Source organism: Arachis hypogaea, chromosome 20 (assembly GCF_003086295.3).
Source record: "Arachis hypogaea cultivar Tifrunner chromosome 20, arahy.Tifrunner.gnm2.J5K5, whole genome shotgun sequence".
Classification (NCBI taxonomy): Eukaryota; Viridiplantae; Streptophyta; class Magnoliopsida; order Fabales; family Fabaceae; genus Arachis; species Arachis hypogaea.
In genome coordinates, this window is record NC_092055.1 from 127,477,697 (window position 1) to 127,494,748 (window position 17,052).

Genomic DNA, 17,052 nt, shown 5'->3' on the forward strand with positions numbered 1-17,052 from the left:
GTCCTTATGGAGATGCACAGAGTGCCATCACCTTGGTAGTAGGCGTGCAACTAAGCCCCGTGCCTGATATTATAGGCGACAACCATAGAACGGAATCCTTCGGAAAAAAAATGCATTGTTACCAACCTTGTCTAACATAACGTGAAACTCATTTTCATGGTTGTTCTTAAACATCATGAAATCACCCAGTTCATGATGAAATGCACGATAAAAAGGGTCGGGAACTGCAATCCGTCTCTAAAAACATATACCGAGAATACATACAAATTAGAAATAACAGTACATATATATATATATATATATATGTGTGTGTGTGTGTGTGTGTGTGTGTGTGTGTGTGTGTGTGTGTGTGTGTGTGTGTGTGTGTGTGTGTGTGTGTGTGTGTGTGTGTGTGTGTGTGAATGCAAAACACATACCTTGATATATTTATAAAATTAGAATAGCCAAGTATAAGTACGTGCATGAAGACCTTTTCATTAATGGCAATATGTTCATATACATATATATGTATGATCCAAAGCTTTTCACTTTATCTATATGTATACAATATATATCAGCTATATAAGGTGTTATATATAAATATATGACATATATTAAATGAAATCGGGAAAAATGACGCATGAGGACATTGACAAAAAAAATAAATGAAAGGAGCATTGCAATCCATAAAAGATGAAGCTTCATAAGAATATTTTCTTATATGAATAAGAGATGGTATTGACTCAGAAGGAAACGTACGACCACGGGATCCAATGCAAGGAAGAAAAGTCTATAGAAATCAGGAGGGATCACCATTTTCATTTGAGTCAGCAGATGGCCAAAGACATACTTCACAAAATGAGAGTAACGACATTAAATACTATGTATGAAAAAGGACCTCACATATTGGGTAAGAGTATCAACAAAAAATTCTATAAAAGGCACAAATATACATGTGTGTCTGAACATAAATGTGAAGCAAGATAAATTTTGGTCACTTACCCATGGTCCACCAATACGAAAATAAATTTTTGAATCATTGAAGAAAGTGACCGCATGACAAATATAAATCCAAAAGCCCGGGGAAACAGGGGAAGGGTGGGGAATGGTGGGGGCGGTGGGAAATATTGTGCGATGAGAAAGCGGTATAGCGTAGACCGAAATTAAATTGGTATGGCTAAGATTGACATATTTATAATAAAGCCTAACCGATGAGTATGAATATATGAATATTATTATTTAAATATTAAATAATAATACTAACAAATGAACAAACAAATTGAGCAAATATTGTAATGAAATCCAAGGAACGGAGCCTATCATCAGTGATAATATTTCGCCCCCAGACCCGGATACAAAGAATGACATTAGATTAGATTAGATGGCTTAATGGATTAACCTGAAACAATATTTAACATATAATAATAATAATAATAATAATAATAATAATAATAATAATAATAATAATAATAATAATAATAATATTTATAATAAAAGCAAGTACATAGTTTATCTCTGTAGATCAAAATTTATTACTGATAGTTGACTGATGAGCGGATAATTTATACGCTTTTTGGCATTGTTTTTACTTAGATTTTAGTATGATTTAGTTGGTTTTTAGTATATTTTTATTAGTTTTTAATTAAAAATCATATTTCTGGACTTTACTATGAGTTTGTGTATTTTTCTGTGATTTCAGGTATTTTCTGACTGAAATTGAGGGAGCTGAGCAAAAATCTGATTCAGGCTGAAAAATGACTGCTGATGCTGTTGGATTCTGACCTCCCTGCACTCAAAGTGGATTTTCTGGAGCTACAAAACTCCAAATGGTGCGCTCTAAATTGCGTTGGAAAGTAGACATCCAGGGCTTTCCAGAAATATATAATAGTCCATACTTTGCTCAAGTATAGATGACGTAAACTGGCGTTCAACGCCAGTTCCATGTTGCAGTCTGGCGTCCAGCGCCAGAAACAAGTTACAAGTTGGAGTTCAACGCCAGAAACAGGTTACAACCTGGCGTTGAACGCCCAAAACAGCTCAGGCACGTGAGAAGCTTAAGTCTCAACCCCAGTACACACCAAGTGGGTCCCAGAAGTGGATTTCTGCACTATCTATCATAGTTTACTCATTTTCTGTAAACCTAGGTTACTAGTTTAGTATTTAAACAACTTTTAGAGATTTATTTTGGACCTAATGACATTTTTAGATCTGAACTTTGTACTCTTTGATGGCATGAGTCTCCAAACTCCATTGTTGGGGGTGAGGAGCTCTGCAGCATCCTGATGAATTAATGCAATTATCTCTGTTTTCCATTCAAACACGCTTGTTCCTATCTAAGATATTCATTCGCGCTTCACTATGAAGAAGGTGATGATCCGTGACACTCATCACCTTCCTCAATCCATGTGCCTGACAACCACCTCCGTTCTACATCAGATTGAATGAGTATCTCTTAGATTTCTTAATCAGAATCTTCGTGGTATAAGCTAGAATTGATGGCGGCATTCATGAGAATCCGGAAAGTCTAAACCTTGTCTGTGGTATTCCGAGTAGGATTCAAGGATTGAACGGCTGTGACGAGCTTCAAACTCGCGATTGTTGGGCGTAGTGACAGACACAAAAGAATCAAGGGATTCTATTCCGACATGATCGAGAACCAACATATGATTAGCCGTGCTGTGACAGAGCATTTGGACCATTTTCACTGAGAGGACGGGAAGTAGCCATTGACAATGGTGACACCTTACATACAGCTTGCCATGGAAGGAGCCTTGCGTGTGTGAAGAGGAGTACAAGAGAAAAACTGAAATAAAGAAGACAAAGCATCTCCAAAACCCCAACATATTCTCCATCATTGCACAATATGTATTTATATTTATGCCCTTTGACTCTTTACAATTGAAGTTGAAAAACACTGTTGTTGGCATCCTGAATAAGAATAATAAGATAACCATAGCTTGCTTCAAACCAACAATCTCCGTGGGATTCGACCCTTACTCACGTAAGGTATTACTTGGACGACCCAGTGCACTTGCTGGTTAGTGGTACTAGTTGTGAAAAGTGTGATTCACAATTCGTGCACCAAGTTTTTGGCGCCGTTGCCGGGGATTGTTCGAGTTTGGACAACTGACGGTTTATCTTGTTGCTTAGATTAGGAAAATTTTGTCTTTTGGGTCAGAGTCTTTTATATTCCTCGCAAAAATTTTTCAAAAATATTATTTTTCTTTATTGGTTTTTAGTTTTTCTGTGAGTTTAGTGTCATATTCTAAGTTTGGTGTCAATTACATGCCTTTCTTTGTCTTTTAAAAATTTTCGAAAATTGTGTTCTTTGTTTCTTCTCCATCTTCAAGTTGTTCTTGTTTATTTTTCTTGTTTGATCTTTAGTTTTTCTTGTTTTGTGATTTTTCTTGTTTTTCTTGTGCCTTTTCAAAACATTAGTTTTCACAAAAAAAATATTTTCTCATTCTTAGTTATTTAAAAATACTTTTTCAAAACAAGTGTTACATTCATAACTCAGTTGGCTAGAGCGTTAGTCTGTGTTCTTGGTAATTAGGTCAGAATCTTTTATATTCTTTTCAAAATCTTCTTTTTCAAAAATAATTTTTTTCTATTAAATCTTGTACCAAACTTTAAGTTTGGTGTTTTCTTGTTGATTTTTCTTTGTTTTTTGAAAATTTTAGTTTGGTTTTCTAAAAATTTTAAGTTTAGTGTTCCTTCTTCATGTTCTTGTTGTTCTTGTGAGTCTTCAAGGCATTCTTGAGTTTTCCTTGTGTCTTGATCTTAAAATTTTTAAATTTGGTGTTCCTTGGTATTTTCCCTCCAAAATTTTCGAAAACAAGGAGCATTAAATCTAAAAATTTTAGATCTTGTGTTATTTTATTGTTTTTCTCTTTCCTCATTAAATTCAAAAAAATATCTTTTCCCTCTATTTTAAAGCAATTTTTCGAAAATCAATTTTAAAATTCAGATTTTTTTTATTTATTTTTATTTATTTATTTCAAAATTTAAAACTTTTTAAAAAAAATCATATCTTTTTCAAAACTTGCTAACCACTTTCTCTCTCCTCATTTTTTCGAAAATCTTCACCCATTTTTATTTATTTTATTTTAATTTATTTTATTTTCTAAATAAATAAATAATTAAATAAATGAAAATATTTCTTCTCTATTTTACATCATCTCCCTTTCTCCATCATGGATCTAAGTGGAAATGAACAGTCCAGAAGGACTCTGGGGTCATATGCTAACCCCTCTACTGCTTCATATGGGAGTAGTATCAGTATATCCTCCATTGGAGTCAGTAGCTTTGAGTTGAATCCTCAGCTTATTATCATGGTGCAGCAAAGTTGCCAGTATTCCGGTCTTCCACAGGAAGAACCTACAGAGTTTCTGGCACATTTTTTACAAATTGCTGACACAGTACATGATAAGGAAGTAGATCAGGATGTCTACAGATTATTACTATTTCCATTTGCTATAAAAGACCAAGCCAAGAGGTGGTTAAATAACCAACCTAAGGCTAGCATAAAGACATGGAAACAGCTGACAGAGAAATTCCTGAATCAATACTTTCCTCCAAAATGAATGACACAGCTAAGGCTGGACATCCAAGGCTTTAGACAAGGAGATAATGAACCTCTTTATGATGCCCGGGAGAGATACAGAGAGATGCTAAGAAAATGCCCCTCTGAGATGTTTTCAGAGTGGGTTCAGCTAGACATCTTCTATTATGGGCTTACAGAAAGAGATCAGATGTCTCTAGATTACTCAGCTGGTGGATCTATCCACATGAGGAAGACAATTGAAGAAGCTCAAGAGCTCATTGATACAGTTACCAGAAATCAGCATCTGTACTTAAGCAGCGAACCTTCCATGAAAGAAGAGGCTAAAACAGTGACTACTGAACTCAGTCCTGCTGAACAAGCTACTGAATTCAATCAACAATTGGATTTTCTAACAAAACAGTTAGCCGAATTCAAGGAGAGACTACAAGAGACAAGGATGGCTAATATAAATATGGAAGAACAATTAAAGCAAACAAAGCAGCAGCTGTCAAAACAAATAACAAAAGAATGCCAAGCAGTTCAATTAAGAAGTGAAAAAACATTAAATACCCCACCTCAAGGCAGCAGGAAGCCAAGAAATGAGCAAACTACCCAAATTCCATCTGAAGACAGTAAGAGCCCGGGAAAAAATAATTCTGGCCCTAAAATGCTGGAAATTGGGTGGAAGGCTGGCGCTGAACGCCCAAACCATGCTCAGGACTGGCGTTCAACGCCAGAAACAAGCAAGGAACTGGCGTTGAATGCCCAAAGGAAGCACAGTTCTGGCATTCAGACGCCAGGAACAAATGAGGAGTTGGCGTCTAACGCCACTCCAGCTTCCAACCCTGGCTTTCAAATGCCAGTGAGGGATCAGACACCTGCAAGTGCTGATAATAAATCCCTCAAGAAGGCTTCTCAACCTACCTCTGTAGGAAATAAACCTGCAGCAACTAAGGTTGAGGAATACAAAGCCAAGATGCCTTATCCTCAAAAACTCCGTAAAGAGGAGCAGGATAAGCAGTTTGCCTGCTTTGCAGACTATCTCAGGACTCTTGAAATAAAGATTTCGTTTGCAGAGGCACTTGAGCAAATACCCTCTTATGCCAAGTTCATGAAAGATATCTTGAGTCATAAGAAGGATTGGAGAGAAACTGAAAGAGTTCTCCTCACTGAAGAATGCAGTGCAGTCATTCTGAAAAGCTTCCCAGAAAAGCTTAAAGATCCCGGGAGCTTTATGATACCATGCATATTAGAGGGTAACTGCACCAAGACAGCTCTATGTGATCTTGGGGCAAGCATCAACCTAATCCCTGCATCCACTATCAGAAAGCTTGGCTTGACTGAAGAGGTCAAACTAACCCGAATCTGTCTTCAACTTGCTGATGGCTCCATTAAATACCCATCAGGCATAATTGAGGACATGATTGTCAAGGTTGGGCCATTTGCCTTCCCTACTGACTTTGTAGTGCTGGAAATGGAGGAGCACAAGAGTGCAACTCTCATTCTAGGAAGACCATTCCTAGCAACTGGACGAACCCGCATTGACGTCCAAAAAGGGGAGATAACCCTGAGAGTCAATGAGGATGAGTTTAAGTTGAATGTTGTCAAAGCTATGCAACATCCAGACACTTCAGACGACTGCCTGGGCGTTGATATTATTAACTCCCTGGTGGAAGAGGTCCATATGACTGAGAGTCTCGAATCAGAGCTAGAGGACATTTTTAAAGATGTTCAGCCTGATCTGGAGGAACCAGAGGAAATAAAAGAACCTCTGAAAACTCCTCAGGAAGAGGAGAAACCTCCTAAACTCGAGCTCAAACCACTACCACCATCCCTGAAATATGCATTTCTGGGAGAAGGTGACACTTTTCCTGTAATCATAAGCTCTGCTTTAGGGTCACAGGAAGAGAAAGCACTAATTCAGGTGCTAAGGACACACAAGACAACTCTTGGGTGGTCCATAAGTGATCTTAAGGGCATTAGCCCAGCCAGATGCATGCACAAGATCCTATTGGAGGATGATGCTAAGCCAGTGGTTCAACGACAGAGGCGGCTAAATCCCGCCATGAAGGAGGTGGTGCAGAAAGAGGTCACTAAGTTACTAGAGGCTGGGATTATCTATCCTATTTCTGATAGCCCCTGGGTGAGCCCTGTCCATATTGTCCCTAAGAAGGGAGGAATGACAATGGTTCATAATGAAAAGAATGAACTGGTTCCTACAAAAACAGTTACAGGGTGGCGTATGTGTATTGACTACAGAAGGCTCAATACAGCCACCAGGAAGGATCATTTTCCTTTACCATTCATAGACCAGATGCTAGAGAGACTAGCAGGTCATGAATATTACTGCTTTTTAGATGGCTATTCAGGTTACAACCAAATTGCAGTAGATCCTCAGGACCAAGAGAAAACAGCATTCACATGTCCTTCTGGAGTGTTTGCCTACAGAAGGATGCCTTTTGGTCTGTGTAATGCACCTGCAACCTTTCAGAGGTGCATGCTCTCTATCTTCTCTGATATGGTAGAGAAGTTTCTGGAAGTCTTCATGGATGACTTTTCAGTATTTGGAGACTCATTTAGCTCCTGCCTTAACCATTTAGCACTTGTTCTGAAAAGATGCCAAGAGACCAACCTAGTTTTAAACTGGGAAAAATGTCACTTTATGGTGACTGAAGGGATTGTCCTTAGGCATAAAATTTCAAACAAGGGAATAGAGGTAGATCAAGCTAAAGTTGAAGTAATTGAAAAATTACCACCACCTGCCAATGTTAAGGCAATCAGAACCTTTCTGGGGCATGTAGGATTCTATAGGAGGTTTATAAAAGATTTTTCAAAAATTGCAAAACCTCTGAGCAATCTGCTAGCTGCTGACATGCCATTTGTGTTTGACACAAAGTGTCTGCAGGCGTTTGAGATCCTGAAAGCTAAGCTGGTCACAGCACCAGTTATTTCTGCACCAGACTGGACATTACCATTCGAACTAATGTGTGATGCCAGTGACCATACCATTGGTGCAGTATTGGGACAGAGGCATAACAAGCTTCTGCATGTCATTTATTATGCTAGCAGTGTTTTAAATGATGCCCAGAAAAATTACACAACCACAGAAAAAGAATTACTTGCAGTGGTTTATGCCATTGACAAGTTTAGATCCTACTTAGTAGGATCAAAAGTGATTTTGTACACTGACCATGCTGCTCTTAAATATCTACTCACAAAGCAGGATTCAAAGCCCAGGCTCATAAGATGGGTGTTGCTTCTGCAAGAGTTTGATATAGAAATAAGAGACAGAAAAGGGACAGAGAATCAAGTAGCTGATCACCTGTCCCGGATAGAACCAGTAGCAGGAGCATCCCTCCCTCCTACTGAGATCTCTGAAACCTTTTCGGATGAGCAATTGTTTGCTATTCAGGAAGCTCTGTGATTTGCAGACATTGCAAACTATAAGACACAAGGTTCTCCTTCTGTAACCATGGAGAGGAAGCATGAAAAGCTTCTCTCACTGCAGAGTCAACCAAAGCCCCCACAGTCAAACCCTAAGTTTGGTGTTGGAAGGCCACAACTAAACTCTAAGTTTGGTGTTGAACCCCCACATTCAAACTCTAAGTTTGGTGTTGGGAGGTCCCAACCTTGCTCTGATTATCTGTGAGGCTCCATGAGAGCTCACTGTCAAGCTATTGACATTAAAGAAGCGCTTGTTGGGAGGTAACCCAATGTTATTTAATTATGTCTATTTATTTTCCATGGCTATTTTATCTTTTCTTTAGGTTGATGATCATGTGAAGTCACAAAAACAAATGGAAATTCAAAAACAGAATGAAAAACAGCATGAAAAACAGCACACTCTGGCGGAAGATCATTCTGGCGTTTAAACGCCAGAAACAAGCATCTGTCTGGCGTTTAACGCTAGAAACAAGCACCAAGCTGGCGTTTAACGCCAGAAACAAGCATCAGTCTGGCATTAAACGCCAGAAACATGCTATATTTGGGCGTTTAACGCCAAAAACAGGTAGCAGTCTGGCGTTAAACGCCAGGATTGCACAGTAAGGGCATTTTGTACGCCTGATTGGAGCAGGGATGCTAAATCCTTGACCCCACTGGATCTGTAGACCCCACAGGATCCCCACCTACCTCACCATTCAAATTCAAACCATGGAGCATTGCTTTTGTTTTTCCATAATTCAGTGGTAGAGCAATTGACTGCAGATCAAAGAGCTATGAGGAAAGAGCAACAAAGATAAGGAAGAGACATAGAGGAGCTCAAGAGCACCATTGGTTCTTCAAGAAGAGGAAGACGCCACCCTCATTAAGGTGGACCCATTCCTTAATCTCCTTGTTCTTAGTTTCCTGTTTTTCGTTTACCATGCTTCATGTTTAATTATGTTTGTGTCTTTACTATATGATCACTAGTACCTAAGTGTCTATGTCTTAAAGATATGAATGTCCTATGAATCCATCACCTTTCTTAAATGAAAATTGTTTTCTGAAAAAGAAAAAGAAGTACATGAATTTCGAATTTTAAAATAATTTAATTATTTAGATGTGGTGGCAATACTTTTTATTTTCTGAATGAATGCTTGAACAGTGCATATGTCTTTTGAATTTGTTGTTTATGAATGTTAAAATTGTTGGCTCTTGAAAGAATGATGAAAAAGGAGAAATGTTATTTGATAATCTGAAAAAGCATAAAAAAGATTCTTGAAGCAAGAAAAAGCAGTGAAGAACAAAGCTTGTAGAGAAAAAAACAATACGAAAAAAAAAGAGAGCAAGAAAAAGGAAAAAGCAAGCAGAAAAACCCAAAAGCTCTTTAAACCAAAAGGCAAGAGCAAAAAGCCAATATCCCTTAAAACCAAAAGGCAAGGGTAATAAAAAGGATCCAAGGCTTTGAGCATCAGTGGATAGGAGGGCCTAAAGGAATAAAATCCTAGCCTTAGCGGCTAAACCAAGCTGTCCCTAACCATGTGCTTGTGGCGTGAAGGTGTCAAGTGAAAACTTGAGACTGAGCGGTTAAAGTCGAGGTCCAAAGCAAAAAATAGAGTGTGCTTAAGAACCCTGGAAACCTCTAATTGGGGACTTTAGCAAAGCTGAGTCACAATCTGAAAAGGTTCACCCAGTTATGTGTCTGTGGCATGTATGTATCCGGTGGTAATACTGGAAAACAGAGTACTTAGGGCCACGGCCAAGACTCATAAAGTAGCTGTGTTCAAGAATCAACATACTGAACTAAGAGAATCAATAACACTATCTAAACTCTGAGTTCCTATAGATGCCAATCATTCTGAACTTCAAAGGATAAAGTGAGATGCCAAAACTGTTCAGAAGCAAAAAGCTAATAGCCCCGCTCATCTAATTAACACTGATCTTCATAGATGTTTTTGGAATTCATTGTATATTCTCTTTTTATCCTATTTTGTTTTTAGTTGCTTGGGGACAAGCAACAATTTAAGTTTGGTGTTGTGATGAGCAGATAATTTATACGCTTTTTGGCATTGTTTTTACTTAGTTTTTAGTATGATTTAGTTGGTTTTTAGTATATTTTTATTAGTTTTTAATTAAAAATCACATTTCTGGACTTTACTACGAGTTTGTGTGTTTTTCTGTGATTTCAGGTATTTTCTGGCTGAAATTGAGAGAGCTGAGCAAAAATCTGATTCAGGCTTAAAAAGGACTGCTGATGTTGTTGGATTCTGACCTTCTTGCACTCAAAGTGGATTTTCTGGAGCTACAGAACTCCAAATGGCGCGCTCTTAATTGCGTTGGAAAGTAGACATCCAGGGCTTTCCAGCATTATATAATAGTCTATACTTTGCTCAAGGATAGACGACGTAAACTGGCGTTCAACGCCAGTTCCATGTTGCAGTCTGGCGTCCAGCGCCAGAAACAAGTTACAAGTTGGAGTTCAACGCCAGAAACAGGTTACAACCTGGCGTTGAACGCCCAAAATAGCCCAGGCACGTGAGAAGCTTAAGTCTCAGCCCCAGCACACACCAAGTGGGCCCCAGAAGTGGATTTCTGCACTATCTATCATAGTTTACTCATTTTCTGTAAACCTAGGTTACTAGTTTAGTATTTAAACAACTTTTAGAGATTTATTTTGTACCTCATGATATTTTTAGATCTGAACTTTGTACTCTTTGACGGCATGAGTCTCTAAACTCCATTGTTGGGGGTGAGGAGCTCTGCAGCGTCCTGATGAATTAATGCAATTATCTCTGTTTTCCATTCAAACACGCTTGTTCCTATCTAAGATGTTCATTCGCGCTTCACTATGAAGAAGGTGATGATCCGTGACATTCATCACCTTCCTCAATCCATGAACATGTGCCTGACAACCACCTCCGTTCTACATCAGATTGAATGAGTATCTCTTAGATTTCTTAATCAGAATCTTCGTGGTATAAGCTAGAATTGATGGCGGCATTCATGAGAATCTGGAAAGTCTAAACCTTGTCTGTGGTATTCCGAGTAGGATTCAAGGATTGAACGGCTGTGATGAGCTTCAAACTCACGATTGTTGGGCGTAGTGACAGACGCAAAAGAATCAAGGGATTCTATTCCGACATGATCGAGAACCAACTGATGATTAGTCGTGCTGTGACAGAGTATTTGGACCATTTTCACTGAGAGGACGGGAAGTAGCCATTGACAACGGTGACACCTTACATACAGCTTGCCATGGAAGGAGCCTTGCGTGTGTGAAGAGGAGTACAAGAGAAAAACTGAAATAAAGAAGACAAAGCATCTCCAAAACCCCAACATATTCTCCATCATTGCACAATAAGTATTTATATTTATGCCCTTTGACTCTTTACAATTGAAGTTGAAAAACACTGTTGTTGGCATCCTGACTAAGAATAATAAGATAACCATAGCTTACTTCAAACCAACAATCTCCGTGGGATTCGACCCTTACTCACGTAAGGTATTACTTGGACGACCCAGTGCACTTGCTGGTTAATGGTACTAGTTGTGAAAAGTGTGATTCACAATTTGTGCACCATTGACGAATCACTTTATAGTAATTCATGACTCCAAGTGAAAAATTGAATGGGAAGATGTTCCCGCCTTTTATAAAAAGACCGAGAAAAATTAATAATGGACAGGTCGTCATTAAATGCAAGTTATTCATTGTCATCAGTAAGCAAACCAAGGGGGTGAAGTAGGATAATAGCAGTGAAAATTACCCAGCTGCATTACTCCAGAGATAAGTTGCACTGAAGGAAGAAAGAATACCATTAAATTATAATGAAAGTAAATGTTCAAGTGGGGAAAGAAGTTTAACTTCAATTACTCCCGGTAGGAAAACGTCTTGTCACTAGTTCCTCCAATGGGTTGAACACGTTGAATGAGAAAGTAAGGGATACAGGTAAAGAAAATTAATTGCATTGAATCATCAACATGGTTGGGATGGGGGAAAACAGAGTTGAATGGGTAGGTCCGGGGGAAACACGTACACCGAGGGATAAATGGGAATCAATCAAAAAAGAAACTGACACATTAGAGTTAAAGAAAAACACGGCATAAAATATAAAGAGTATGGGCAAGATAAATTCAAGTTTATAAGATACCTATGGCAGAATATAATAGAAGAGTCAATTATGAGGCCAAATATTAATGGCACACGATTAAAGGCATAGCTTGATAACATATGGTTGCTTGTTTAACAGTTTAAGATCCATTAAACTTTAATAGCTAAACTTTTGTTAGTGGTGCATATTAGCATATCAAAAAGTATTTTGAATAACATTAACAATGAAGTAGAAGGCAACTCTAACGATGACTATTCTTTGGAGGTGTGAAAACTAAAAAACAGCTAACCAAGTACATGCGCAGAGACGATTCCAAATTCGCTCCAAAACCTGTTAACACCCCGTACATCCACATGAAGCCCGAAATGTAGCCTTGCCCGTATACGCTGGAGCTGGAAATGAAGAGAGGGAACTCAAAAGTCATGGATCTGAACTCATCCAGGTTAAAGAAAGTGTGCACAAACAAAAGATGGGATCGCCTTGGCAAGAAGATTTAAAAAAATTTGACATGCATGAACTCAAACCACGCACTTTATGGAAGAATGCGAAGTGAGCATAGCATGATAACCTTGTGGGACCATTATTTTTTATGAAACCATTTTAATAGAATAGCCAAGAATTATATAACCAGAGAAGACATAGATAACACATAACCACTACAACATTTTGGGTCTATGGCCACGGTTTTTTTGGCCACGGTAAAAAACTGTGTCCATAGACCCTCTATGGTCACGGTTTTTTAGGGTGACAAAAAAAAAGCTATGGTCACGGTTTTTTAAAAAAGGGTGGCCTAAAAGGGTCTATGGTCACGGTTTTGAGGGGTGACCTAAAGGGGTCTATGGTCACAGTTTTTTACAGTGACCAAAAAGAGTCTATGGTCACGGTTTTTTAAAAAAGAGTGACCTAAAAGGGTCTATGGTCATGGTTTTGGGGGTGGCCTAAAGGGGTCTATGGTCACGGTTTTGGGGGTGGTCTAAAAGGGTCTATGGTCACGGTTTTGGGGGTGACCTAAAGGGGTCTATGGTCACGATTTTTTACAGTGACCAAAAAGGGGCTATGGTCACGGTTTTTCAAAAAAGGGTGACCTAAAAGGGTCTATGGTCACGGTTTTGGGGGGTGACCTAAAGGGGTCTATGGTCACGGTTTTAGGGGTGGCCTAAAAGGGTCTATGGTCACGGTTTTGGGGGGTGGCCTAAAGGAGTCTATGGTCACGGTTTTTGGGGGTGGCCTAAAAGAATTTATGGTCACGGTTTTAGGGGTGTCCTAAAGGGGTCTATGGTCACGGTTTTTTACAGTGACTAAAAAGGGGCTATGGTCACGGTTTTTCAAAAAAGGGTGACCTAAAAGGGTCTATGGTCAAGGTTTTTGGGGGTGGCCTAAAAGGGTCTATGGTCACGATTTTAGGGGTGTCCTAAAGGGGTCTATGGTCACGGTTTTTTACAGTGACCAAAAAGGGGCTATAGTCACGGTTTTTCAAAAAAGGGTGACCTAAAATGGTCTGTGGTCACATTTTTGGGGGGTGACCTAAAGGGGTTTATGGTCACGGTTTTGAAGGGTGACCTAAAAGGGTCTATGGTCACAGTTTTACGAAAGGATGACCTTAGTTCTAACCCTAACCTTAAGCCTAATTACTATTCAAGAATATTTTTGTAGCTAAATTGAGTTTTGATAATTTGAATTTAAATTAATTAAAATTTAAAATTTTAATAATTGAAAACTAATTCAAATTTTATATAATTTAATTTAAATATTAAAATTTTAAATTTAATTTTATAAATAAAATCCTTTTAATTAAATGAGAGAGGGAGGAGCCGCGCTGCTGCCGCCATCCATCCTGCCTCGCCATTCTCGCCCTTGTCGTCGCCGTCGCAGCTCGTCGTCCTTTGTCTCGCTCTGTCACCGTCGTAAGCTCGTCTTTCCGCTTTGGCCATCAATTCTTTCTTTGCCGTGAGTTGGTGTAACATCCCAAATTTTTTAATAATTAAATTTATTATATTTGTTAAAATTAAAGTTCCGGTGATAAAAAAATAAAGAAAAGTTATATCATTTAATTTGAATAATTAATATTTTTGATAATAAACTATGTTTTATAAAATGTGATTAATATGTTTATTTTATAATTTAAATTAAAAATAATTAATTGAATTTAGTAATATGTTGATAAATAATGTTTTTAAATATTTTTGATAGAATATATTTAATTTTAAAATTACTCCATCCAACAATTTTATTAAAATATCTATTCATATCTATTTTTATTCCTTTATAAAATTCTTAATTTTGTAACTTTAATTTTCAAATTGAATTAGAAACCTAATTCCCAAATTAAAGAACCCTAACCCGAGTCACAAAAAAAAAAAGAACCCTAACCCTAATCCCTCCTCACCACTCAGCCCCATCCCCTTTCCCTTTAATCCCTTTCAAACGTAACACAGCAGCAGAGAAGGAGAGCTATGATCGAAAAAGAGGAAGAGCCACGCTGTCGCCGCTGTCCAGCCGCCTCGCCACCACCGTCGCGCCGCCACCGCGCCATCGTCGCTCCCAGCTCGCCGCCATCCTCCACGTCATTGCCGCCATTGTTCGCAAAGAGGAGAGAGAGAGAGACGTTGAGACAGAGCAGCGCCGAGAGGGAGAGGAGCTTCCATCATCGTCGATTCGTGCACGCCAAGGGTTCCATCGCAGCCAACCCGTCGCAGTTGGTGTCGCTGCCGTCTCTGTTGGATTCCACCGTGGAGAAGAGAACGACACGAGGGAGAGAGGGAGACAGAGCCGTGCGAGCCAGAGGAGGCACTGTCCTCGTTGTTGCTGCCACGGTCGCTGGTGAGTCGTGCACCGCCATCAGAGTCATCAGAAGACAACATCAGCCTTCTTGTTCTGGTTTCGATTCCTCCATTTCTAAAACTGTAACACTCATTCTTGTTCTGCTTCAAACTTGTTCCTTTGCCATGTTCTTGTTCTAATCCTAGTCACATATTCTTATTTTAGTTCTGCCACTTTGCTTCAAAATTGCTGTTGTAACTCGTATTGGTTTTGGGACTGTTGTGGCTGCTGCTGGTTTTGTTCGAAGCTACTGCTGTTGTGAGAAAGGAAAAAGGAATTTGTCGCGGTTAAGGAATTCTTCGAGTTCCGGTTATCTGAGGTAGGGGATTTATTTTAAAATTAACTGTTTTAATTTATGAATACCAATGAAGTTTAGTGAGTAACTGCAAATAATTTATAAATGTCTTGTTTGGTTAATTGATGAAAATTGATGAAATTGAGATTGTTGGTGATTATGAATATGGTTGAATGTAATGAAATTGTGATGAGATTGATTTATAGCTGTGTTTGAGGATGATAATTTCTGTTGGTTGTGTGATTTGATGATGATGAGGGTATGCTTGAAATGCTGTTGGAAGTTGATGAACTATTATGAATATGTATGTGTAATTTTGTGAATTATTGATTCCGAATTCTTGGAACTATACTACTAATTCTAATAACTATGTTTAATGAAATGGAAGTTGGAATTGCGATATTGGAAGAGTTCTAGGCTTAGATACAAAAGTGGGAGTGTAAGGTTGCTTAATTGTCATTAAATTGAAATATGATTAGTTAATTATTGAATGAAATATATTTGAGAAAAGTTAGTTGTTGTGATTACTCTGAATTATGATTGAAGCTGGATGTGGTTCTGAATTACTCTGAAAAGTTTGCTTATTTTATTTTCTTGTGATTGTGCTGTTTGTCTTATTGTGACTTGCTTGTATGTTGAATTGAATCTTTTACTTGTACTATTAGTTTATGAATGTATTAAAGTGATTACGAGTTGCTGTTTTGATTAAGAATTAATTATGTGGCTAAGAGATGGTTAATGTGACTAGTTTTATATTTAGAATCTGTTTTGAGTTTAGAGATTTTAAAAGAGGTAATTATTTAAAGTAAGACCAAGAGCATTTTCAAAAAATTTGATAAAAATATAGTTGAATTTGATAAAACTAGAGATTTGAAAACTATCATAGTTGAATTTGTTGTTGCAAATTATGATTTGAGATGAATTTGTTGTCGTATGTTGAATTGTTGCTGAACATATCACTGAGCTTTAGTTTTGAAAGGAAGAATGGAGATGTACCCCAAGTGAGTTAAATACTTCTGCAATAAATAATTCATGTCAATGCTATTACAAAGGAAGATTTCCTTGCTCGGTTGCTCCCAATGAACTTGAACCTTTTAAGAATTTTTCTTCTCAGGTAATAAATATTCATGTTAATAATTTTCAATTTTAGTTGAAGCATGATTACTAATACTTAACAATGAAGGTTTGATGTTAATGCAGCTTGCTGCTTTGGACTTTATTGCATGTGCAACTGCTGATGTATTTTCCATGACAGATTCTAGTACCAACTCTCAGCAATGGTGTCTGGATTCAGAAGCTACTATGGTGGCGATCATGCTCCCACTTTGAGGCCTAATTAACAAGAAGAGGCTGGCATGTGTAGACAACCTTAACACCATCAATCAACACACTCACGCACCCATTGTATAATATTAGACTAAGACCAGCCCAATGCACATGGAGCTGAATTACTTATACTATATAGTAGTATAGATCTAAAAATGTTATTACTTATAACTTAATTTATGTATAATTTTATTGATTTTATTGATATGTTAGTTGGTTACTTTAATCACAACTTATCTTAATTGTTGATTGTCATTTTTTATTTTTAGATTTATTTTGTGATTATCATCATTTTGGGATGTGATTATGCTTTAAAAAATAAAATTAAATCTCATAAAACAAAATAGGCTATGGTCACGGTAAAAAACCGTGACCATAGATATGGCTATGGTCACAGTTTTGAGGAGGGGTGACCATAGAGGCTATGGTCACGGCCAAAACCGTGACTATAGATAAGGCTATGGTCACGGTTTTAAGGAGGGGTGACCATAGATGCTATGGTCACGGCCAAAATCGTGACCATAGATATGGCTATAGTCATGGTTTTGAGGAGGGGTGAC

The 17,052-nt window shown here is 38.0% G+C and overlaps 1 protein-coding gene across 12 annotated transcripts; it reads left to right on the forward strand.

Moving 5' to 3' along the window:
* The first annotated feature begins 14,348 nt into the window (after window positions 1–14,348).
* Window positions 14,349–16,721, forward strand: LOC112783701 (uncharacterized). 12 transcript variants are annotated; one of them, XR_011878308.1, is made up of 4 exons: window positions 14,349–14,954; window positions 15,037–15,190; window positions 16,137–16,280; window positions 16,422–16,721. XR_011878308.1 is itself a non-coding variant. In XM_025826747.3 (3 exons), exons 1-3 carry the CDS (start codon window positions 14,505–14,507, stop codon window positions 16,426–16,428), a joined length of 585 nt encoding a protein of 194 aa, XP_025682532.1. In that variant the 5' UTR covers window positions 14,349–14,504; the 3' UTR covers window positions 16,429–16,721. The 12 variants fall into 12 exon arrangements, 1 of the variants encoding a protein (XP_025682532.1); XR_011878309.1 differs by having other exon boundaries at window positions 16,150–16,280; XR_003193544.3 differs by having other exon boundaries at window positions 14,352–14,954; window positions 16,367–16,721.
* Window positions 16,722–17,052: the final 331 nt, after the last annotated feature.